The following is a 25,748-nucleotide window of genomic DNA, read 5'->3' as shown; positions in this document are numbered from 1 at the left end:
AGAAAGTCCTTAACAGTTTGCATAGATTTGGCCTTATCCCCCAACTTTTTCAACACCTCTTCTGCTTTGCTACCAAAAAGATTGTCCTTATGCAAAGGCACATCCAGTAATTTAGATTTGACAGGTTCAGAAAGGGGCTGTTCCCTGAGCCAAGTATGTCTTCTAATGACATAACCAGTGGCTGCTGCTCTGCAAGAAGCCCCCAAAGTGTTGAGACCACACTATAAAGAATGTTTAGTGACAAAGAGTGGCAGATTTCAATAAATCACGCATGTCCTTACTCTCCATCAGGGAAGGAACACCAGAATTCAATAAATCATGCATGTCCTTACTCTCCATGAGGGAAGGAACACCAGAATTCAATAAATCATGCATGTCCTTACTCTCCATCAGGGAAGGAACACCAGAATTCAATAAATCACGCATGTCCTTACTCTCCATCAGGGAAGGAACACCAGAATTCAATAAATCATGCATGTCCTTACTCTCCATCAGGGAAGGAACACCAGAATTCAATAAATCACGCATGTCCTTACTCTCCATCAGGGAAGGAACACCAGAATTCAATAAAGCATGCATGTCCTTATTCTCCATCAGGGAAGGAACACCAGAATTCAATAAATCATGCATGTCCTTACTCTCCATCAGGGAAGGAACACCAGAATTCAATAAATCACGCATGTCCTTACTCTTCATCAGGGAAGGAACACCAGCAATTTTAGCCTTAATAGCCTCCAAAGTATGCTGCTGATACTTAAGCATATGAAAATGACAATTAACATTCCTAATACCAAGGGAGGAAGAGGTATAGACCTTTTTACACCACCTATCCAAGGCCCTAGATTCCCTGTCAGAAGGAACAGGATTTTAGCAACCGTGGCTTTAACACCTTTAGGGCCCTGAGAAATGATCTCAGGATTAGCAGTAGGATTCCTGAAAAGGAACACTGATGAGAATCATGAACTCTATAACACCGGTCAGGCTTTCTGGGAGCAGGAGGAACAGAATTAGGAGTCAAAGAATTCTCCATGAAAACATCGACAACTTCCAAAACCGGAGGGATAGCCAAAGGCTTATGCTGTGGCAAATCCATGAATTCCCTAATCCATTTCTTAGACTGAGGGTAGTCCTGGCTTTCCCATTTGAAATGCTCCCTTAGAGTATTCAGAGCATCTCCAAAAGAAACATCTACTGAAGGGGAGGCAGAAAGGATGGAGTCTTCTGCATCAGAATCCTCAAAACCAGAAAAATGTGAAGAGTTTCTCTCTTCATTAGCAGAGTTGCTGGCAACCTCAGAATCTGAGGCAGAGAAAACTTCTGTGGACAATTCCCTAATCCTTTTAGAAGGAGGAGGCTGAGAGCCTTTGATAAGAGTCAAGAGATCACAAACCATTTTAACCATCTGAGCTTGAGGAATTTGAGAGGAGGCCAACGCCTGCTTAGGAGCAGATTTTCGGCTGGATGGTCTGCTAGAAAGCCGGAGGGACTCAGGAGGCCTAGCCACCACATAAGTCTGAATTACAGTTGTTGATCTGGATCTGGTCTCTGGGCGGAGAAAAGAGGGCTCAGAAGCCAGCGCCTGCTTAGTGGCTCCGGATTCATCAGAGGTGGCGACTGGCAGAGGGTCAGAAGACAAAGTGGAAGCCTGCGGTATGGAGGACTCAAAAAAGGTCTCCGCAGATGCCTGCTGAACATCCGTGGACTGCAGGGGCAAAGAAAGTGCCTCACTGACTATCGCTGGGCCGACAACCAACTTAACAGGATGTCGTTGGCTAATTTGACCCTAAGCCTGTTGCAGTCCTTATCCTTGCACTTCTTAGGGACATCTGAAGTCGGGAGACGATAAGACGCCATACCAATGAACTCAGGCCAAACTCCAAAATGCTTGAACAAGATCCTAGCTCTATGGCTTATGGTACGCGGGTTGAAAGAAGCACAGAGAACACAATTAGGGATGTCGTTCTCAAGGCCCAAACAAGTAATACAATAGGAGTGAAAATCACGGTGTGGAATCTATTTTCCACAGGCAAGACAGTTATTAACTTTCTCTGACATTCGTTAAAGCAAGAAAAGAGGGTCAACGGGGTACTTATCTGAGGATGTCTTCAACTAAGCAGTCTGAATACAAAAAAGAAGGTACTCGGACGACTGGCACTTGTGCAAAATGCTTCTGCTTGGGGCTCCGCGGCAAGAAAGACTGAGGAAATGGCATTGGCTGCTTTCTTTTGTACCAGAAGTCCTGACGTCAGGCCTAATCTGAAGGCAGCCAACGTCATATACCAAGGACTTTGGTATTCTGGCTGACTGTGGGCTACCGAGGACCGGATAACCCATTTTGTAAGGACTGCAACAGTGAAACACGATGTACATCTGCAACAAATTTGATATTGGCTCGAAATCAAGAGGCTTTATGGGTGAGTCCACTTCATGGAAACACTGGTCTCTCTCTAGGTTAAATAAAGTTAAATAAAATGAAAATATATGCACCAAGTGGCAGGCAAACAGCTGTAGGGTATATAGTCTCTAATTATCGATTTAAAAACATTTATCGCACATGAAAAAAAAAGGCATTTATAACTCGCATGAACAATTCCTCAATAAAATAATATAAATTCTTACTTTTAGCAAAGAGCAGAAAGAATAGTTGCCTAAAATCTTACCATAACCATAAATGTCCTTCTCTTCCATGTTGCAGTATTCATACTATGGGATTTCCAGCCCTCAGGTGACCCGACATCGGCTCCTATACAAAAGCTTAAGCCTGGCTGCCGTAGGTGTGTGGGACGTCACATGTTGGGCCATAAACCATGGAGTATAAATGTGACATCAGCACACACAGACCTCAGAACTTGAAGCCCAGAGAAGAGACTACAAGGCCAAGGAGAAGCAAAAGCAAATGTCCTTGCAGGGCTGCAAGGAGTGTCCTGCAGTGACGGTATACCCTAGTCAAGATAGAGGATATCAGGGGGATGGAGGGTAGGAAGGAATACTGCAACATGGAAGAGAAGGACATCTATGGCTATGGTAAGATTTTACACAACTGTTATATGTCATTCTAGTCCCATGTTGCTGTATTCATACTGTGGGAGAGTACCACAGCTAGAAGGAATGTTGGGAGGTGGTAGAGGTGGAGGATTCTAGGAATCTTTGCAGGATTGCCCTGGCAAAACCTGTCCTAGCCATAGAGACCTAGTCTAGCTTGTAGTGCTTGGTGAAAGTATGGACTGTGGACCAGGTGGCTACCTCCATTATGGAAGCTGTGTCTAGTCCTATCATGAAGGCCTTAGAGGTAGCCATGCCTCTGGTAGAATGCGCTCGCTGTTCTTGAGGCAATGGTTTGTGATGATGAGAGTAGCAAAAATGGATGGATTTTCTGATCCAGGAGGAAATAGTTTGCTTGGAGAATGCCTTACCCAAGGCCCTGGGATGGAAGGAAATGAACAGTTGGTCAGATTTTCTGAAAGACTTGGTTTTGTCCAAGTAGAATCTCAGTTGCCTATGCACATCTAGGGAATGGAGGATCCACTCCGTGGAGTTAGTAGGAAAGGGGAAGAAGGTGGGTAGGTGACTAGACTGATTTAAGGAAAGCTCATTAACTACTTTGGGCATAAAGGAGGTGTTAGTGCAAAGGGAAACCCTGTCATTGTGGAAGGTGGTGTAAGGAGGGCAAGCCATCAGGGCCTGTAATTCAGACACTCTTCTAGCAGAGGCAATGGCCACTAAAAGGATGGCTTTCCATGGGCACATTTGAAGAGATGTTGTGCTGGCTGGCTAAAAAGGGGGGAGGGTAAGCTTTTCTAGCATGAAGTTGAGATCCCAGGGAGGAGGAATGGGGTTTCTTGGTGGTCTGATGTGCAAGACCCCTCTCAGGAAAAGTTTTACATCCAGTCTAGACAGAAAAGAAAGCTGTAAAGGAAGCATGCAAAAATGGCTGAGATGGACTTTGACAAAAGAGTAAGCTAGTCCCTCTAATGAGTCTGCAGGTCTAGTTCATGACCAGGGGAGGATCTGCTAGAAATGGGGCCTTGTTTCTCAGAGAACACCATTTCCAGAATCTCTGCCATTTCGACAAATATTTTTTTCTAGTTGTTGGTTTCCTGGCCTCCCTCAGGACAGAAATCACGTCTTCTGAGTAGTGTTGTCTAAAAGGGATCAAACGTTGATCACCCACAGTTAGTTGCAGTAAAGACAGTTGTGGGTGAAGGATAGATCCCTGTTGCTAGTGGGTCCACCTGGTGGGGTAACATGTGGTCATTGCTCTTGGCTAGTGAAAACAGAAGGGGGAACCAGTGTTTCCTTGGCCAATAGGGAGTCAACAGCAAGATTTTTGGTTGTTCCTTCTTGATTTTCAGAAGGACTCTTTGAATTAGAGGAAAGGGCAGGAAGGCGTATAGGTACATTCCTTGCCATGAAAAACTGAAACCATCCACTGTCGAAGCTATTGGCGAGTGAGTCCTGCTGTAAAATTTATCGTCTGTTCTGGTGGGAGGCAAACAGATCCACTTGAGGTGTGCCCCACTGGTGGACTATGTGTAGTAAGGTATCCCTGTGTAACATCCATTCGTGTTGCAGAGAGGAGGTTCTGCTGAGTAAGTCCGCTTGTTTGTTTTCCTGAGAGGGGATGTACGAAGCTTTCAGGAAGAGGTTGTGCTTTGCTGCTCTTTCCCATATTAGCAGGGTTATCCAACATAACCGGTATGCCTTTGTCCCTCCTTGTTTAGATACCACATGACAGTCATGTTGTCTGTCACAATGTGGAGTATTCCTGGTTGCAGCATGGGAAGGAAGACTTTTAGAGCTGGAGGACAGCAGTCATTTCCCTGACATTGATGCGCTGTTTTTGCAGGGCAGGGGAACAGCACTGTTGTACCCTGTAGCCCTGCAGGGTTGCTCCCCATCCTACATCTGATGCATCTGTGTGCATAGACTGGGAAGTGGGAGGAAGTTGAAGAGGAATTCCCTGGTTGTTGGAAACCTGCTGAATACACCACTTCAGCTCTAATTTTAGACAGGGCAGAAGGGGGGTGAATTTGTCTAGAGGTTGTTGGCTCTGGGACCAAACGTCTATGTACCACTGGAATTTCCTCATGTGCATCCTTGCTAGTGGGAGCATGGGAATGGTGGCAGCCATGAGATCTATAGTTTGTAGAAACTGTCTTGCAGTTAGATGTGATTCTGTCAATAGACTTAGAAAATGGGAGGAGAGGGATTGTACCTTGTCTGGTGGTATGACTGATCTCATTAGATCTGTTCTGATTCTGCACCCTAGGAAAACCTTGTCCTGTTGTGGAGGAGAGAGGATTTCCCAGGTTGTTTAGAAGGGACATGGTGAACTGGAGATTTGCCAGAAGGGTAGACTGCGATTCTGCCAAAATGAGAATGTTGTCCAAGTAAGGGAAGATTTGCATCCCCTTGGTTCTGCAACGGGTGATGGCTGGGGCCAAGCACTTGGTAAAAACTCTGGGTAGCGCAGACAAGCCAAAAGGCAATGCAGTAAATTGTAAATGAGAGGAGGGCCTAGAGAAGCGTAGGAGCCTCCTGTGGGAGGGTCTGACTGGGATGTGCAAGAATGCATCTTTTAGGTCTAGAGTGACCATAAAGGCACGAGTCGGGATGAGGGGTAAAAGAGTTTGAAGACAGAGCATCTTGAAGGAGGGAATCTGTAGGAAAAGGTTTAGGTAAGAGAGGTCCAGGATAGGTCTCCTGGGGCCATCCGCCCCTTTTTTGGGACTAAGAAGAGGCAGGAGTAGAAGCCTCGTCCCTACTGACCTGCGGGAACTGTTTCTATGGTTTCTTGGGAGAGATGTTCCTGCAGGATGGGAGGAAGTAGAGGGAGTTGATTTTTGGGAGGGAAAGGCATCCTTATTGGTGTAGGTTTTTCTTTCCAGGAAAGAAAGTATCATTCTTGGATGATGGAAAGAACCCACCGATCTGTAGGGATGGTTTTCCAAAAAGGGAGACATTGGGTAAGGAGGACGGACAGAGGCACTTGGGCAAGGCAGTCATGCAGAGGAGTGTCCCCCTCTATCTGGAAAGAGATGTTTGTTGGGGGGGTTGTGTCTGAGGGGGACGGGGATAAGGTTGTCTCCGAGATCCCCTATGTGGTCTGGCAGTAGAGGGGAAAGATGTGGAAGTGGCCCTTCTAACAAAGGATGTTTTGGCTGGGTAGCTCCTGTAATATCTGGGCACTGGGGACACCAGCAAGTGCTTAATGACCTGCAGTTCCTTGCAAGTGTTTAAAACATTCTGCAGCATTTTCGCCAAATATAAGGTTGTTATCCAGAGGAGCATCCATGATCTTGGCTTTAAAATCATCTGGCAGAGGTTACAGTCTGAGCCAGGAGCATCTGTGCAAGGTGGATGCAGTGGCAGCAGATCTGGCAACTGCTTCTGAAGCATCATAGTTGCAGCAGATATAGTGTCTGGCTACATGGGTGGCCAGGGACAATTTGGAAGAAATGTCAGATTTGGCTGGACAGCCTGGAGTGGTAGCCAACAAGGTGGAGGCCTGACAGACCAGGTCTAGGGCATACTTCACCATGTAGGTTTGGTAGTTTATAGCACTGAAAGCTAAGGTAGAGCAGGTGTATACCTTTTTCCTCATCCTGTTCATAGGTTCATAGGTTCATACTAGGCTATCTGCCCTAGGGCATTTATAAGCCTAGCCAGAGTGTGTTTGGCTTTCACCACCCATTTTAAAATAATTTTGCTATGCCCTTTTTAAAGGTTAGTATACTGTGCCTCTATCTAACAGTGACACAGTGTACTGTGCCTCTGTCTAACAGTGACACAGAAGTGATACCCGGGGTAAACTTACGATCTCCCATCCACTCATCAAGATTCCTCTTGAAGAGAGTCAATGAGGGACACTGCCTAACCCGGACTAGGATTTTATTCCAGAGTGAAGGGAGCCTCTGGGTTATGAATCTGTCCCTCCAGCATGTCCTATTTATTTCAGTGCTGAGGTTCAAGTCTCTTGAGCGCGCGGCTCGATGGGATTTGGATTTTCTGAGGTGCAGCATGTCCATTAATTCCGGGTTGGACATGGCTTTATACGTCAGGCACAGATCGCCTCTGAGCAGGCGGTATGCCACTGAGTAGAGCTGGAGTTTCTTTAACCGGGCAGCATATGGCATCTGTTTGAGCCCTTTGATCCTCTTGGTGAGGTACTTTTGGGGTCTTTCCAGTTGCTGCAGGTGTCTGGTAAGGTACATCCCAAAAGGGGCATTGTACTCAATTATGGGCATGATGAGGGATGAGTAAAGAGGCACAATTACCTCCCCTGATCTAGGTGTGAATCCCTTCATGATTAGGTGGGCTATATAAAATGTTTTTCTAACCACTTTGGCCACGTGGTTGTCAAATGAGAGATTGCTATCAACTTGGGTCCCCAGGTCCCTAATTACTTCTTCTGTACTTAATAGATTACCACCTATGTGGTAATTTGTGGGCACTTTGTTTTTGCCAAAGGGGATGACTATACACTTTTTGGCGTTTAGCTTGAGGCCATGGATCTGGCACCAGTTGTTTGTTTCTATGAGGCCCTTTTGGAGGATGCTTGTGTCGGCTGGAGTGTTGATTATGGCACCCAGTTTGCAGTCATCTGCAAACTTGGACAGCCACAGTCCTTCTGTGTTGGCCTGTACCTCCGAGAAATATATACCGAACAAGAGAGGTCCCAGGACTGAGCCTTGTGGGATGCCACTTGTAACTGGTTTGGAGTCTCACACGGCTCCAGCAATTCTAACCATGTGGGTTCTGTCCTTGAGCCAGTTTGCAACCCATCTAGTGACATAGGGGTTTATATTTAAGCTGGTGAGCTTATCTATAATGCCAGAGTCGGGTATTGTATCGAAGGCTTTTGTGAGGTCCAGGTAGGCTGTGTGGACCACCTTCCCCTCATCAATGGCCTTAGTGACTGTTTCAAAGAAATCAACCAGGTTTAAGAGGCAGGATCTGCCCTTAACAAAGCCAAACTGGGTAGGATCCAGTGTCTGTAGGTCCCCAATATCTTTATTTATGAGGTCCATGATGATCCTTTCCATAGCTTTGCAGACCAAGCTAGTCAGGCTTATGGGGCAATAGTTTCCAGGATCTGTTGAGGCACCACCTTTGTGGAGAGGGACCACTGTTGCTGTATGCCACTCTTTGGGTACATATCCTGTAGTAAGGCTGAGATTGAACAGTAGTTTTATGTTTGGGTTTAGCTCTTCTTGGAGTTCATGTAGGACAGAGCCCGGGACACCGTCTGGTCCCATTGATGCTGTGTTTTTTGCTTTGGAGAGGGCAGCTCTTACCTGAGCATCTGAGATGTCAGGGGGGCAGCACTCTGCTGGGATAGATATTTGACCTTTTGGTGGGGGGGGGGGAGTTTGCGCTGAACCTGTCAGCTAGGATGTTGGCAATGTCTGTGGGTTCGTTGTATTTTTTGTCATTTTGGACTAATTCTGAGCATATCTGGGAATTCCCACCCAGGTTCCTAACATAACTAAAGAAAGCCTTGTGATTATCATTAGTGTCCTGTGCAATTTTTCTCTCAAAGCTGGCTTTAGACGATTTTATGAGTGCCTGTAGTTCTTTGCTAATACTGATCAGAGATGCCTTCCCTTTTTGGGATTTTGCTCTATCATGTAGTAGCTTGCTCCTTCTATTGTATAGTTTGTTTATGGCTGGGGTCCACCAGACAGGACGTCTGCCTTTGGAGGATTGGGACTTGGTTTTATTTGGGATTGCATGATCCATGCATTCCTGAAGGTGTTCATAGAATGCGTTTATAAAGGATTCTGCGGTCTGGGCCGTATTTTCCGTAGGCCCAGGGGCTTTGAAGGATTCCACCTTGGTTTTGAGGAGTGTTAAATTTGCATTACAGAAGTTTTTCACTGTGGTTTTCAGGGCAGGGGGTGGAGTCGGGATGTGAATATCCAGTGAGATCAGTTTATGGTCTGATCTTACCAATGAGGGATACACTTCATGGTTCATTGTTTTGCTGTCTTTATCGGATGGCGGAAGGGAAGCAGAAGGCAACGGCCTAGACTGTCTCTGTCTGGGGATACTGCAACAACAGCTGGGTCGGCCAAAGGTGGTTTACTAGGAACTTCTAGTCATCAGGGACTTTGTAAAACCTATCCAGCCTCTTAGGGGCAGGAGGTTGAGAGTCTGGATTCTTGGAAACAGAAGTGAAGGCATCCAAGAAGGCAGGGAGTACTGGAGGGATGGCTGAAGGTGAAGGGGAGTCAAGCTGTAGAAGCTCAAAGCATCTCTTCTGGGTTTCAGAGACTAAAGAAGTATCCCACTTGAAATACTCTTTCATTTTTGAGATAGTCTCCCCAAATAATAAGTCCTCAGGTGGGGTTGTCCCCTTCAATAGAGTCCTCTTCAGGTTGGTAATAGCCTATGGGAGAGGCAATCTGTGAAACACAAGAGACAGATTCCTCAGAGGAGTAAGACTGGTCTGGGTCTTCTGGTAACGGTTTGCTGAGTAGATGCAAAAGGTAGGGAGGAGGCAGAAGCCGGCCTAGGGCTCAATACAGGGATGCTAGTGGGAGTAGGGCCTGTAGGCCTAAGCCCCATAAAGGTCTGCATCAAGAAGGAAGTGAAGGACTCCCAGTCTGGGCCTGCCGGAGGCATCGGGCTCAAGTATTTGGTTTTCTGCTTCCTTTTAGAAGGAGTGTGTATCTGGGTGGGCAGGGAAACAGTGGCCTGCGCTTGTGTAGGAGAGGTCTCGGTTGGCTGTTAAGCGATGGTTCCCCCTCGATTTCAGTTATGAACGAAGTCTGAATCAACTCTGCTGACGTGCTTCCCATGGGTAGTGACATGGCCTCTTCCAGAGGAGCCATTGGAACCGGAGTAATCAGGTGTCCCTCAGCCCCTAGAATGGTAGTCAGCGGGATATCTGAAGACAGAGTAGCATCTGGAGAAGGCCTGCAAACCTTGGCCTTCTTCCGTGGTTGTTCAGCTTGGGCAGCCAACTCTGGATCCATCCTAAGTGTGAGGCGGTTAAGCCTTTGGTTTTCTAAAAATAGATATTAACGCGGACAGACGGCTGCGTAAGGTCTTGGGTACAAAGGATTGGCAAATAGAGCAGGCCTTGTGGTCGTGCTCTTTACCCAAGCAAAAGACACAGCGGTCGTGGGAGTCTTTGTGCGGAATTTGGAGCCAGCAACTACATTTACTCTTTTTCTCTGACATCGGCTAAAAAAAATAACTAGAGCAAACAAGCTAAAGCTTAAGTAAGTATGAAAAAGGCAAACGTCAACGGGGTACTTATCTTTTAGAAGTCTTCAGACATAGGGGCAAAGCGGTCAAAGTAATTGTCGTCGGCAGCTGAAACGTTCTGGAGTCTGTGCGTGCCGACTTCACATTTATACTCCATGATTTATGTCCCAACCTGTGACGTCCCACGCACCTACAGCAGCCAGGCTTAAGCTTTTGTATAGGAGCTGACGTCAGGTTGCCTGAGGGCCAGAAATCCCACAGTATGAATACTGCAACAATGGAATAGAAGGGCACCAAGAGATACTGGCTCATGAAGATAAGGTTTGTAAAAATCCAATGGGAAAACACACACTGCAGGCACCACCAGCAAGGAAATGAGGTTCCAGATTTAGTGGAAATGCTTTTAAACAACTTATGGCCATGGAAAGGACTATGGAGCAGTGATATCACAGAATTGGGCAGGTCTATGCATTTTTTCATTTGAATGCAAATACAGCTGTGCTAATGTCAGTTTGGGGGAGGGAACTTTGGAAGACACTACAGCTAGTTTGTAGCAGTCCTGACATCAGGATTACAGAGATTTCAGCAAGCGTTTTAGTGTAGCGAGAGGTGGTTTTTTAAACTGAAAGCATTACAGTACTGTAAGGCTCTGCACTGTTTTAGAACGACGGTTGAAATAACAGTTTTTAAATGCTGCAGTACTAAGTATTTTAGCAGGATCAGTCATCAGGGTGGAAACGTGCAGACATTTTGAGCATTTTTGAACGGAATCCCACTGTTCTCCTTTAAAGAGTGGAGTTCTATGAAATGTGAAGTATCAAGGAACACAAGAACAGCACATGATAGATTATTTTGATACAATCTGCCTGGTGGCACAACTTACCCAGCAGTGGATTAGTCTGGACAGAAACCTGAATAATGTCCAGACACCTTGCTTTGATAGGAGCGCTTTGCAAAGAAAGTACACAAGTTGAAATTAATAGAAGCATGCACTAAAGTTAGACGGTAGATAATTCCACGGCTTAAACAATACAAGAAGGGGGATCATAGTAAAGAAGGGTTAAGTAGTAATGATTACAACACCCTATTCTCTCCATAACAATAACAGGAAAACTTAAACAATACAAGAAGGGGGATCATAGTAAAGAAGGGTTAAGTAGTAATGATTACAACACCCTATTCTCTCCATAACAATAACAGGAAAACTTAAACAATACAAGAAGGGGGATCATAGTAAAGAAGGGTCAAGTAGTAATGATTACAACACCCTATTCTCTCCATAACAATAACAGGAAAACTTAAACAATACAAGAAGGGGGATCATAGTAAAGAAGGGTTAAGTAGTAATGATTACAACACCCTATTCTCTCCATAACAATAACAGGGAAATTTAGATTAATGAGGAAGAGGAAGCCACACCTGGGCTAAGATGCAGCTGACACCTAGGTGTGCTCAAATTTAAAGCATGCCAGGTTCTTTGGAAGGCAATGACTCCCATCTGAGTTGGTCTGAATGCTTGCAGTAGTAGACAGTGGATGACAGGTATGTGAAGTGGCACTGAAAGACTGCTTGTACATGTTTTGTTGATGCAGAAAATGGGCACTTTTCCTTATTTTACTGAGCCCCGGAAATAAAATACACAAACAAAGAAAGTTGATTTCTACTTCTTTTCATGCTAACAGCTAAGAAGACAGTAACTCGTAACTGGGAAGGGGTGAGTACACAGACTATATCTCCCCTTGAACCAGAAATGACAGTCAATTATCAGAGTCGCTCTTGAGATTGCGCAGCTTAGACACTAACTCCAACCTGTTACCCATGTTAAACATGGAGTCAGGTTAAGAATGGGCACCATGGCGGACCTCATCATGCAATAAAAGGCATCCGGTGATAGGGAACATGATCACAACAATCTGGGGCAAAACTTGCAGTGTCAGTGACACAAAAGGTAGCACACCTGCATGTGGTGTAGAAGGCTGTGGGTTCTATTCCCACACCAAGTAGATCAAGTACTGACACTGTAGTGCAGCATAAGGGGGTGCTGTACACATGAGTGCGTTGTCCTTTGGATGAGAAATCAAACCGATGCCCCATCTGCTACAGCTGGTGGTAGTTCAGGTGGCTGGATAAGATCTCATGGCACCTATTAAAAAAGTATTTCAGTAATGCCCTTGTATGCGTGTGTGTGTGTGCCTTGTGTGGAAGGTTGGGCGCCAGGCTGGCAACTCGACACAGTAAAACTCCACTGCCAATCATGAGCGGACAGGTGATCCGCTGTGGCGACCCCTAACTTGGAAAAGCTGAAAGAAGAAAAAGATAAATACAATTTCGGGTCACTCCTGCAAAGAAGCTACCAGCCTACTGGGAATGACCTGGTTAAAAAAAAAAAAAAAGAGAGAGAAATTAGATAAAAAAATAAATAAAATAAACAAAAGTTGGTATACAGCTGGGCACTGTTATATTAATGAGGGAGGGGGAAGTATAAAGTACAGTTTTGTACCTACCATAAATGTAGATGTCCGATAGGAATGCATCTGCAGTCCTTACAAATGGGTTGTCCTGTCGTCAGGCAGCCCTTCGGTCGGCCGGATTCCAAAGTCTGGGTCTGGCCTCGGCTGGTATCGCACTTCACCCGACATCATAGCTGCAGTTATTCGGGTATAAAGGCATCAGCCGACGCCATTTTCCTCAGTGTTTCTTGCCCCAGATGCCAGGTGCCCTCTTGGAAGGCTAAATTTGGATAAATGCCAATGATTCCAAATAGTAGAGAGCAAACACAAAAAATAAGCATGTATGTACATATATGCAAACAAATACACCATAATAGATTCCCCCAGCTAGCTATAAGATGGGCAAATAACCTAGGAGCACCACAGAGGGGAAGGCGGGTGGGTAATCCTGACTGCAGATGCATTCCTATCGGACATCTACATTTATGGTAGGTACAAAACTGTACTATGTCCTTCAAGGATGCATCTGCAGTCCTTACAAATGGGTAGAATACCATAGCCAAACTGGGGGAGGTGGACAAATAAAGTTATGGTGTAGTTAGGATCCCTTGCAAAACAGCAGTGGCAAAGCCTGCTCGGGATCTAGAGTATAAAGGTAAATTATAATGCTTGGCAAATGTATGCACGGAGCTCCAAGTAGCAGCTTCTAAAATGTCCTTGGTAGCCACTCCTCGTAAGAAGGCTGTGGTAGTGGCTGTTGCCCTTGTAGAGCGAGGCCTGATGTTCTCTGGAGTTTTCTTTCCATGGTAGGAGTAACAAAATCTAATGCAATTTCCTATCCACTTGGAGATAGTCTGTTTTGAAATTGCTTTTCCTTCCCTTCCTGTTGCATATGCTACCAGTAGTTGGTCAGTTTTTCTATTGCCCTTGGTCCTGTGCAGGTAGTAGCGTAATTGCCTATGTACATCCAAGGTATGCAGCAGTCTTTCTCCCCTGTTCTGTGGGTTAGGGAAGAATGTAGGTAGGTGGATAGCCTGATTTAAAGAAACTCTGGAAACCACCTTAGGCATAAAGGAAGGATTTGTTCTCATGGACACTCTATCTTGATGGAAGATCAGGAAGGGTTGCACTGCCATTAATGCCTGAAGTTCAGATACCCTTCTTGCTGAAGTGATTGCCAGCAGGAAAGCAGCCTTCCATGATAAGTATTGCAATTCTGCTGTTGCTGCTGGTTCGAAAGGAGGAAGTGTCAATTTTTCTAGCACAAAGTTCCAAGTCCCATGCTGGTAATGGTGGCTTCCTAGGAGGCTTTACATTTTTAATTCCTCTCAGAAACTGTCTGAGCAGAGGATGTGAGAAGACAGGAGGATCCAAGTCGTATTCTGCTGAAATAGCTGATGCATGAATCTTGATGGAGGAATAGGACAGGCCTGTGTGGAAGAGCTCTGCCAAGTATTCCAGAATGTTGGCTATGTTTACCAGTGACACATCTTCTCCTTTTGCAGTACTCCAAATGAGATATCTTTTCCATTTTGCTGAATAATTTTTTTCTTGTTGAGGGTCTGCGAGCCTCAAGGATAATGTCTTTAACCCTTTGGGATAAATTTGGGTTAATTGGTCTTATGCAATGTTCCAGGCAGTCAGCTGCAGAGTTTTCAGGTTTGGATGCAGATTATTGTAGTTGTTCTGTGTTAACAGCAAGGGAACCAGGGGTAGTGGCCATATTTGTTCCCGAGACATGCTCCTCAGTAATGGGTACCAATGTTGCCTTGGCCAGTCTGGAGCTATCAGAATGATCCTTGGACGGTCCTCTTTGATCTTCAATAGCACTTTGTGCATCAAAGGAAGTGGTGGGAATGCATATGCTGTCAGGTTTTTCCAACTGAAGGATAGGGAGTCCACCTTCCAAGCAAGTGGGTGGTACGTCCTTGTGCAGAATGAATTTCTTTAGTTGGTGATTGCGTGGGGATGCAAATAAGTCTATTTCTGGGAGTCCCCATTTTCTTGTAATGGTTTTGAAGATGTCCGGATGCAGCATCCATTCGTGGGCATCTGTGGTAGTCCTGCTTAAAATGTCTGCTAGGATGTTTTCTTTTCCTGGTACAAAAATTGCCTTTAACTGAATGTTGTAGCTCAGGGCCACATTCCAGAGATCCAGTGCCATCCGGCAAAGAGGATACGAATGTGTGCCTCCCTGTTTGTTGATGTACCACATAACTGTGGTGTTGTCTGTCCTTATCATCAATAGACCCTGTTGAAGGAATGGTCTGAATGCCTGAATTGCCAGTTTTACTGCCAGCATTTCCTTTAGATTTATGTGTAGGTGCAGCTGGTTTTGAGACCATAAGCCTTGTATGCACTTGTCCAGCATGTGTGCCCCCCAACCGAGGTCTGAGGCATCTGTCGTGATGGTTTGGCTTGGTTGAGCACTGTGAAAGGGCAATCCTGTGTTTGATTGACAAGCCTGAGCCCACCATAGGAATTCTTGCTTCAGGCATGGAATAATGGGAATCTGGGTTTCTAAGCTGTGCTTGTGTTGAGACCATAAATTCCTTAGGTACCACTGTAGTTTTCTCATATGCAGTCTGGCATGAGGAACCAATATTATGCAGGATGCCATGAAGCCCAAGGCTTGCAGTACTTTTCTTGCTGTCAGATGGTTCTGCTTTGTTAAAGCCAAGAAGTAGAGAGGTAGCTGCTCCTGTTTTTCTACTGTTAGGAATGCCATTTGCCTTGATGTGTCCAATTCTGCACCCAAAAAGGTTATTCTCTGGGATGGTATCAGTCTTGACTTTTTTATATTGACTGTGTATCCCAGGGCTTGTAGCAGATAAATGACCCTTTGTAAATCTTCTGCTAGCTTGCTTTTGTTGTCCGCTTGTATCAGGCAGTCGTCCAGGTATGGGTAGATTTGGATTCCCTGAAGCCTGCAATGAGCAATTACTGATGCCAGGCATTTAGTGAACACTCTGGGCGCAGTAGATAAGCCAAAGGGCAATGCTGAGAATTGATAATGCTCTGATCCTGCAAGAAATCTGAGGTATCTTCTGCAGTTTGGTCATATGGGGACGTGCAGGTATGCCTCCTTGAGATCTAGAGTCACCAGCCAAGACTCCTTGCCCAGCATGGGAAGAAGCTGCTGTAGGGTCAGCATTTTGAATTTTGGAACAATGAGGAATGTGTTTAAAGCGGACAAGTCGAGAATAGGTCTCCATTTGCCTTCTTTTCTTGGTACCAGGAAGAGTCTGGAGTAAAATCCCTTCCCTTGCTCCATAGATGGTACCTTTTCTACAGCTCTCATCCTTAATAATTGGGATATTTGTCTTAGTGCTTCTGTCTTTTGATTTGGAGGTAGGTTTGGCATTCCTCTCTTCCCTGGTAGAGTATGGAAGTGAAACCTGTAACCTTGGTCTATTATCTGTAAAATCCACTTGTCTCTTGTGATGTAATGCCAGTTTATTGCAAATAAGGCTAGCTTCCCGCCTAAGGGTGCTTGCAGTTGTTCCCTGGTAGGCGGTGCCAGAGCCAAGTCACTGTGACTGACCTGTAGTTGTGGTGGTGGCTGTGTCTGTGGCTGTGCCTTGCTGGTTGTTGCCCTGCCACTGACGTCCTCTGTAGGCACCCCTGGATTGGCTTCTGCCTCTTGAATGCCTATTCCTGCCTCTCTGAGTTCTGGAGGAGTCTGGAAAGGACCAATTCTTGGAGGGCCAATTCCTGCTAAACCTCGGAGGTTGGACCTGTAAGAAATCTTTTACTGTTTGGACAGATTTTGCCTTCTCTTCCATCTTCGTCAGCACTTGTTGTGCAGGAGAGCCAAACAAATTGATCTTATCCATAGGAGCATCTAATAGTTTTGATTTGACATGGTCTGGTAAGGCCTGTTCTTTTAGCCATGCATGCCTTCTGATGACTGTGCCAGTCATGGCTGATCTAAAGGAAGCCTCCAGTGCATCATAGCCGCATTTTAGGGAATGGGTTACTGACTTGTTGAATGTTATGTACCATTTCCTGCACATATTTTTTGTCTACTGTTTCATCTGAGGACACTTTTTTGGTTAACTGATCTAGCAAGAATTCTTGATACTGCATCATGTGAAATTGACAGTTCAAGGCCCTAGCTGAAAGAGTAGCAGAAGTGTAAACTTTTTTACCCCATCTCTCTAAGGATCTGGATTCCCTTTCAGAGGGCAGCGGGGTTTTGGCAGAGGTGGCTGCTACAGCCTTAGGTCCTTGGGAGATAGTCTCTGGATCTGCAAGGGGAGCCTTATACAAGTGGTAATGTGTATCCGGGACCCTGTAGTATCTATCGGGCTTAACAGGGGCCGGAGGCAGAGAATCAGGAGCAGTACAAGCATCATTAAATGCATCATCTACAACAGAAAGAACTGGAGGTATGGCTAAAGGCCTATGTTGTGGTAAATGCAGAAAAGTTCTAAGCCTTTTTCTGGAATCTGAGAAATCCTGGCCCTGCCACTGAAATTGTTCCCTCATAGCATGCAGGGTTTCCCCAAAGGAAAATTCCTCAGGCGGAGAGGCAGAAGGAATGGACTCTTCACCATCGGAGTCTTCATAAGGAGAGTATGGGGCCTCTGGAGGGTCTGAATCATTTGAGTCATCAGAGGAATCATCTGTAGACACTGGCTCAGGGGGCTCTGCTCTAGGCCTCTTCTCTGGAGGCGGGTGGGAGGCCCTGTCTGGTTGAGGTTGGGATCCTTGGATTAAAGAAATGAGATCCTCTGCTAAACTAAGCATTTGTGAACTAGAGCTAGGCCTGTGAGAGGGGGGCTTAGCAGGCACAGATTTAGTAGTTTTAGCTGCTTTAGCACTGGCAAAGGCCTTAATGGACATGGCTGCAGGTGGCCTAGCAGCTCCACGTGCAGGGGTTGAAATATCCAAGGGAATAGTGTCTGATAATTCCTGAGAAACTGTAACAGCAGGTGGGATATCAGAAGCCGATTCCACGAGGTTGGTAGAGGCCTCGGCAGAAGGAAAGTTTTCGGCTGAAGGAGGAACCGCTTGCTCAGTTTCAGCCGAAACAGAGACACTCGCGGTTGGCTTAACCACGGTTTCAGCCAAAACCGCGGACCGCGAGTGTCGGTCCTTTTCCTTGCGTTTTTTAGATATTTGCAAAGTCGGAGGATCCGACGGCATAATATAAGCAAAATCGGAGCCGAAAAACTCCTCAGCAAACTCCGACCGACGTCTAAGCGTCCGCCGGTTAAAAGAAGCACAGGCTAGACAAGCTGCGACGTCGTGGTCTGGGCCTAGACAAGATAAGCAGTAAGAGTGGAAATCTTTATGAGGTATTTGTTTCCCACAAGTTAAACAGTTATTCACTTTTTCCTGACATCGGCTGAGGCAAGAAAGAGTCCCCAATGGGGTACTTAGCTTTTTAGAAGTCTTCGAAGTAGTATTCGGTAGTAGTAATCTCTGGTTCTGACCGACCGGCACTTGCGAACAGCTTCTGCTTCGGGCGCCACGCGGCAAGAAAGACTGAGGAAAATGGCGTCGGCTGATGTCTTTATACCTGAATAACTGCAGCTATGACGTCGGGTGAAGTGCGACACCAGCCGAGGCCAGACCCAGACTTTGGAATCTGGCCGACCGAAGGGCTGCCTGACGACAGGACAACCCATTTGTAAGGACTGCAGATGCATCCTTGAAGGACATCCTGGGCTAAGATGCTGACACCTGGGTGTCTTACAAAATGTAAAAAATGAAAGGACACAAGACTCTACACAACATGGTTGTTTGGTGGATTATTCGTGGATTGTATTGTGCATTTAAGAGCTGCTGTTTTAGCTACGTTCCTTACACAGTTTCCTGGACGTGTGCCGGTGGTGTGTTTTTTTGGTTGAACACATCAGCATCCTAGCAAGCTTGTACGAGTCTAGCCTACATGCAGTGGGTCACAGACATGAAGCATCTACATAAGCTCTGTAAAATTAAGGTCACCAAACTCAACCTCAGACCAGTCTGATTGTATAATTTTGTCACACAAAAGCAAAACCCACTGTAAGCTCCCAGGAATGCTTCCTTTGTAATGCAGTCCACCTTTTCCTCAAAGAATCAAGCAGTTCATTCACAATCATGTAAAATAAAGGGCGTCCTGGCAACCAAACAGGCTGGACTAAACAACCTATCAATGAGTTTGAAAAGCATAGCGGCTTGGAGTAACTGACAGGTTACTCTGAAAAGCTATAGCTGCTTAGTTTCTCAAAGCAGACATCTCTGTGGACAGAAAAAGCATTCCATTGTACAGACGGTCCCAAACGGATTCCACGAACAGTACAGGCTGAATACCAAACTGACCTCCAGAAGGATGATATGCCTTCATCATTGCATCATTTTTTGTCATTTGAAAACAGTAGAACTCAGAATCATACTGTGGTTCTTTCATAGCTACAGAAGTAAGACATATTAGTTTCAGGATCCAAACAATTAACATCCACTATCACAGAGCTATTACACCTTGCAACCAACAGCTCCATACCAATTTGCACTGTAATCCAAAAGGAGCTGATGAAGAGCAAGAGAGAGAAAAGTATTAGTAATATTACATAACTTCCTGTACACACTCAGGTCAGCATCGAATGGTATCTCAAGGCTGAACCATCAGAGCAGGAGACTACTTTCACTCTCAGATCTGAGGTGGCCACCCCAAGCTGGAACATCAAGTCCAACAAGTGGCCATACTTATTGCTAAGAACATTTTTTTTAAAGAGATGGGGTTTGAACAGTTTCATACAGACCTAGACTCACTAAACTTGTACAAGGGTTACCTTGCTAACAATTAATATGCAGCTGTACAAATGCAAGTATATTTACACCTGTTGTCTATGGAAATAGAAATATCAGAGGACTTCCTTTTCAATATGGGCAATCATTTTACAGTTTACTACTGAAGCCACATCCATTAACATTCACTAAAAAAGAACCCTTAAATGTATTCACTCTCCAACATCTTTCTTTCTCAGGGTTGTAGGGGAGCCAGGTTTTATCCTAGCACTTCTAAATATCAAGGCATATCATATTAATCCTGAACAGGACAGCAGTCTATCACAGGAAGAAACACAGACCCACACACACACCCACTCACTGACTCAAACGTTCACATATAGCATGCACACCTGCCAGCAATCTGGATGATTTCCAGCTTACCTATGTCACTGTCTTTGGGACTTGGAAAGAAATTGAACACACAGCAAAAACTTAGGGACTCACGAACATACTGAAACAGATCATCTAAATGTTATATGCAACCACAATTATGGTTATTTAATACATTGATACTTACTTGCCATTGTATCCATTGAAACATAAGGTTCAAAGCCTTTAACTCTCCTTCTGTTCTTTGTAATCAAGAAGACCCCCAAAAATGCAGTAAGGCACCTAAAAAACAAAAGTTCACGTTAGTACAAAAAGCAAAAAGAGATTTAGAATTACCATTACAACATAATGTATAGCATCATACAATTAATTGTTTTTTAACTCAGTGGACCAGGTTGACCCCGGAGAAGATCACCGTACAAACAATACAACTCACCACAATGCAGGCCTACGGCTTGAAGAATCACTTAATTGGATTAATTATGCATCTAAAATGTTAGTCTTTCTGCATCTTGAAGTTACTGGACATTTATTTGATTTGCCTCTATTTACTGCCCATAAATAAGATCACTGGGTTTCAGTGTAGAGCTTCATGCAAATGGATGCAACAATATACAACTGTCAAGGTGTTAGGCGGCAAAGTTGGAGACAAGGGTTTGAGTCCAGTGACCTCCAACCTTCATAACAGGGGAAGATGATTATGTCATCTTCTTGTGTTTCTAATGTTATGTTGAGAAAATGGGGCATCTGCTAGATTTAGTAGTACCAGCTTGTCTTGTCAACAAACTACCATGAGAAAGCAGTAGTAACCCCTGGAGAGCACATGCTTTTGAGCGGTTTCACTTGCTGCGGTACTATCTTGTTTCCTACTCTAGTAATGAAATGTGAAATGTCAATGTCGTGGTTTGTCAAGCCTATTTTCAGCACATGATTTGCTGAATCGGCATTTTGGCAAAGTTGCCATTTCATCTTCCTCAAAGTTGATGTTCAAGTGAGTAGGGCTTCTCTGCATGGCAGATGTGAAAAGCTTTGGTTCCCAATAAATTCCCTTGAAAATTCATTTGGAAGTTGGGTAGTTTTGATCATATGACGATCTGAGAAAAAAATCTTATCAGAAGTACAACCTAATAAATCAACTCAGTCTGCAAATTTACAGTGAAACAGAAGGACGTACATAAGCACACACCATGAAGCCCATGTTCTGTAAATGCATATTCATAAGAGGACAGTTTGCGTATCACCCAGACACCAAATGTCTCAGCTTCAGGCACATAAACTGGAACAGAGAAAAATACCACCAACAATGAACAAGCCAACAAATTTATTACTTAGCACCTCGGCTATTCAGCCTTCAAAGAGTAAAAAAGTATAAAAAAAACACCATGATAATATACAAATAAAATTTACAAGTCACACCCACTGTTAATTAAATTAAATTACATACCTCCAACTACAATCTTTCCTTTCTACGCAGTTTGCTATCTAAGCTAACCAATTCCCCCAAAGATACCTCAATTTTTTCCAAAACACAACCACAAATATGATTGGGACTGGAACTATGAAAATCAGAAAAATGACTGCCTAAAGGGCTATTTTAGCATTTTTTATATCTCTTAAGTGCACTTGAAAACGCACTTGAACGCTCCTACTGGTTTCACCAATGTAATATTTATTACAACTACACTTTAAGGCATATATAACCCCATGTGTTGCAACTAAAACTACCTCTAGCAAAAAAAATATTGTCCATTAATATGCTTAAAACTATTAACCACATTTTTGCATACAGAGCATCTATTACATGGTATAGTACCTTTAGGTATTGGCATTTCTATGTTAATTTCCACCACAGGTGTTTCAAACTGGTTATGTATAACCATATCCCTTAGAATTCTAGCCCTCTTATAAGAAATTTGTAACCTCTTAGGTAGCAATGTATTGAATTCCTTGCTAGGCCAAACCTGACAAATCGTGTTCATTACGTTATCACTAATAACATTAAAAGTAGTGACAAAGTAGATACGAATTCCTCTCCTTATTGGTTACATATTGGGGAGAGGTATCATTAGACCTTAAACACATACGACCACTATTCTCATGGATATAATCATTACCTCAAACCCCCGTTATTTTGGGCATCAGGCCATCTTAATTCCATCACCTTAACATTTGCATCCAGAACTAATTCCATTATAACCCTTATCTAGAAACATTTTTTCAGATTCCATGATTTCCTGAAAAAAAAACTTCATCCTTATTACATAATCTGTGTATCCTTAAAAATTCATTATAACATAAACCCTTTATCAAATGATCTGGATGGCAAATATTTCCGTATAAAAACTGATTTCTCTGTTCAAATGTATTATACAATTCAGTATTCAAATGTATTATACAATCCACTATTCAACTGACTAAGTTTGATGTCCAAAAAATTAACCTCCATACCAAGCTGGATACCTCAAATTGTAAGCCCATGCTGTTAACTTGTAAGTCTTCCATAAACTGAGGGGCCGTGTCCACAGGACCTTCACATAGAAAAATAAGATCATCAATAAATCTTAAGTATAGCAAAACCTGGGACCTATAAAAATTATGACGATATATATTATCAAGCTCAAATTTGCCCATCACCAGGTTTGCATATATGGGGGCAGAGGCTGCCCCCATTGCAGTCCCCTGCAGCTGATGGAAAACTTGCCCACTGAAAGTAAAAAAAGTATTCTTTAAGCAAAATGCCACCAAACCAATCACAAAGTGAGACATAGGGAAGTCACCCAGAAAATAAAACAGAGCATGAATACCAAACTGGGCGCCATAGTGGAAAGTGCATCGGACACGGATATCCTTCAGAAGGGACTCACGGAAAGAGATAGCTGGTGCCAGAGCCATGGCCTGAAGTTAAACGCCAAAAAATGTATAGTCATACCCTTCGGGAAAAACAAGGTAACCCAAGCTACCATACAGGCGGCAATCCACTAAGCACAGAAGAGGTTATCAGGGACCTGGGGACCCAGGTTGACAGTGGCCTTTCTTTTGACACTCACGTTGCTAAAGTGGTTAGAAAGACCTTCTACATTGCCCACCTGATCATGAAGGGATTCACATCCAGATCTAGTGAGGTCATTGTTCCCCTGTACTCTTCACTTATCAGACCAATGATCGAGTACAATGCCCCATTCGGGATGCATCTCACCCGACATCTGCAGCAATTGGAGAGACCCCAAAAGTTCCTCACCAAAAGGATAAAGGGACTCCAAAATCTGTCATATGCTGCCAGATTGAAGAAACTCCAGCTCTATTCAGTCGCATACCGTCTGCTCAGAGGTGACATGTGCCTGACATACAAGGCCATGTCCAACCTGGAATTAATGGACAAGCTCCACCTCAAAACATCCAAATCCACCAAAACCACTAGAGCAAACGACTTAAACCTTAGTACGGATATAAATAGGACGTGCTTGAGTGATAGATTTATCACTCAGAGACTCCCTATGCTGTGGAATAAAATCCCGGTCCATGTGAGGCAGAGCACCTCGCTGGCTCTGTTCAACAGAAATCTTGACCTGTGGATGGGAGATCGTAGGTTTACCCCGGGAATCATCTCTGTGTCACTGCTGGACAGAGGCACAACAAACTAATGGGCACAGTATTTTTTCATATAAGGGGTGGTGTAAGCCACAAAACTTTGGGCTAGGCTTATAAATGCCTAAGGGCAGATAGCCTAGTATAAACCTATGAACATCATGCCTAATGTTGGTATATAAACTTTTAACGTCCATGCACAACCAGTACATGGAACTATTCCATCTAAAACCCTGTATTTTAGTCAGGAAATCTTGGCTGTCTCTTACATATGAGGTTAATGCCAAAACATATATATTTTTTAAAATTCATGCAGAAAAATACTAATAGGTTTTAAAATATTTTTCAGCAGAAACAACTGGTCTCCCAGTTAAGTTATTGAGGCTCTTATGCGTCTTGGGTAAACAGTAGAAAACAGGAAGACTGCTGTTTTCCACACAAAACTTTTTTGTAACATCATTCGAAGAAAAATAACCCAAACGCTGTCCCTTATCCAACAATAACAGATACTCATCACCAGCTCTGAAATAACAATCAATGTTACATTTCTCATAAACATTACCATCATTTAGGTGTATACAGCACATATCTAAGTATTGTACAAAGTTCAAAATCACTATTTGGTTACCTTTGTCAGATGGCTTCACAACAAAGTTTCTATCTTTGCAAAATTTACAAAATTCAATCTATTGTTGCTTACTGAGGTATCTTTGGGGGAATTGGTTAGCTTAGCAAACTGCGTAGAAAGGAAACCTCATATATTTTAAAAATTAACAGTTTGGAACCATCAGGGTTAAATAAAGATTGTAATTGGAAGTATGTAATTTAAGTTAATTAACAGTGGGGTGTGACTTGTAAATTTTATTTGTATATTATCATGGTGTTTTTTTATACTTTTTTACTCTTTGAAGGCTGAATAGCTTGTTCGTTGTTGGTGGTATTTCTTTCTTTTTTTTGCTTTTGCTGATCATATTAAATCTAGTGGTAAAGGAGACTTGCTCACCCAGCAGTACAATGACCCCACCGCTGATCATATTAAATCTAGTGGTAAAGGAGACTTGCTCACCCAGCAGTACAATGACCCCACCGCTGATCATATTAAATCTGGTGGTAAAGGAACCTTGTTCACCCAGCAGTACAATGACCCCCACTGCTGATCATATTAAATCTGGTGGTAAAGGAGCCTTGCTCACCAAGCAGTACAATGAACCCGCTGCTGATCATATTAAATCTGGTGGTAAAGGAACCTTGTTCACCCAGCAGTACAATGACCCCACTGCTGATCATATTAAATCTGGTGGTAAAGGAGCCTTGCTCACCCAGCAGTATCATGACCCCACTGCTGATCATATTAAATCTGGTGGTAAAAGGGACTTGCTCACACAGCAGTACCATGACCCCTCTGCTGATCATATTAAATCTGGTGGCAAAAGGAGCCTTGTTCACCCAGCAGTACCATGACCCCACTGTTGATCATATTAAATCTGGTGGTAAAAGGGCCTTGCTCAGCCACCAGTACCATGACCCCACTGCTGATCATATTAAATCTGGTTGTGAAGGAGATTTGGTCACCAAGCAGTACAATGACCCCACTGCTGATCATATTAAATCTGGTGGTAAAGCAGCCTTGCTCACTCAGCAGTGCCATGATCCCACTGCTGATCATATTAAATCTGGTGGTAAATGAGCCTTGCTCAGCCACCAGTACCATGACCCCACTGCTGATCATATTAAATCTGGTTGTGAAGGAGATTTGGTCACCAAGCAGTACAATGACCCCACTGCTGATCATATTAAATCTGGTGGTAAAGCAGCCTTGCTCACTCAGCAGTGCCATGATCCCACTGCTGATCATATTAAATCTGGTGGTAAATGAGCCTTGCTCACCAAGCAGTACAATGACCCCACTGCTGATCATATTAAATCTGGTGGTAAAGGAGCCTTGCTCACCCAGCAGTACAATGACCCCACTGTTGATCATATTAAATATGGTGGTAAAGGAGCTTTTCCCAACCAAAGGAAAAGGCCTGTACACTTTGTTTTCAATTGATGTTGCTTTTTAATGCATTAGTATTGAAAGAGCATACATTAAGCATTCCTAAATGAAATCAGAAGTGCAAGTGAGCTAGCAAATAAGATAGTCAAATGTTCAACTGTATACTTCTAATATAATGATTGTCGCATTTCTGCTGCATCCTTAATTTTATATTTAGGATATGTAACATGGGGAAAAATGGCAGTTATACTGCAGGTGGAAGAGAACATGGGTGTGGTACATGAGTCAGAAAATGCTGGTCATTTCACAGATGGGGGACAGAATGAAATCTGATTAACAATTCTAAAATTCCTAGCTTGGCTGTATATTAATTGGGGATAAAGCCCTGATTA

The 25,748-nt window shown here is 43.9% G+C and overlaps 1 protein-coding gene across 1 annotated transcript in view; it reads right to left on the bottom strand.

Moving 5' to 3' along the window:
- The window catches only part of NIPAL3 (NIPA like domain containing 3), a 750,101-nt gene that overhangs the window by 40,896 nt on the left and 683,457 nt on the right, over positions 1–25,748 (bottom strand). Inside the window, exon 10 of the mRNA XM_044083192.1 lies at positions 19,963–20,057. Coding sequence (XP_043939127.1) covers positions 19,963–20,057 — 95 coding nt within the window. The remainder of the gene's footprint in view (positions 1–19,962; positions 20,058–25,748) is intronic.

Source organism: Protopterus annectens, chromosome 1.part1, assembly GCF_019279795.1.
Source record: "Protopterus annectens isolate FY-2018-M chromosome 1.part1, PAN1.0, whole genome shotgun sequence".
Classification (NCBI taxonomy): domain Eukaryota; kingdom Metazoa; phylum Chordata; order Ceratodontiformes; family Protopteridae; genus Protopterus; species Protopterus annectens.
The sequence above is the reverse complement of the archived record's forward strand: the minus strand, read 5'-3'. Positions and strand labels throughout refer to the sequence as shown.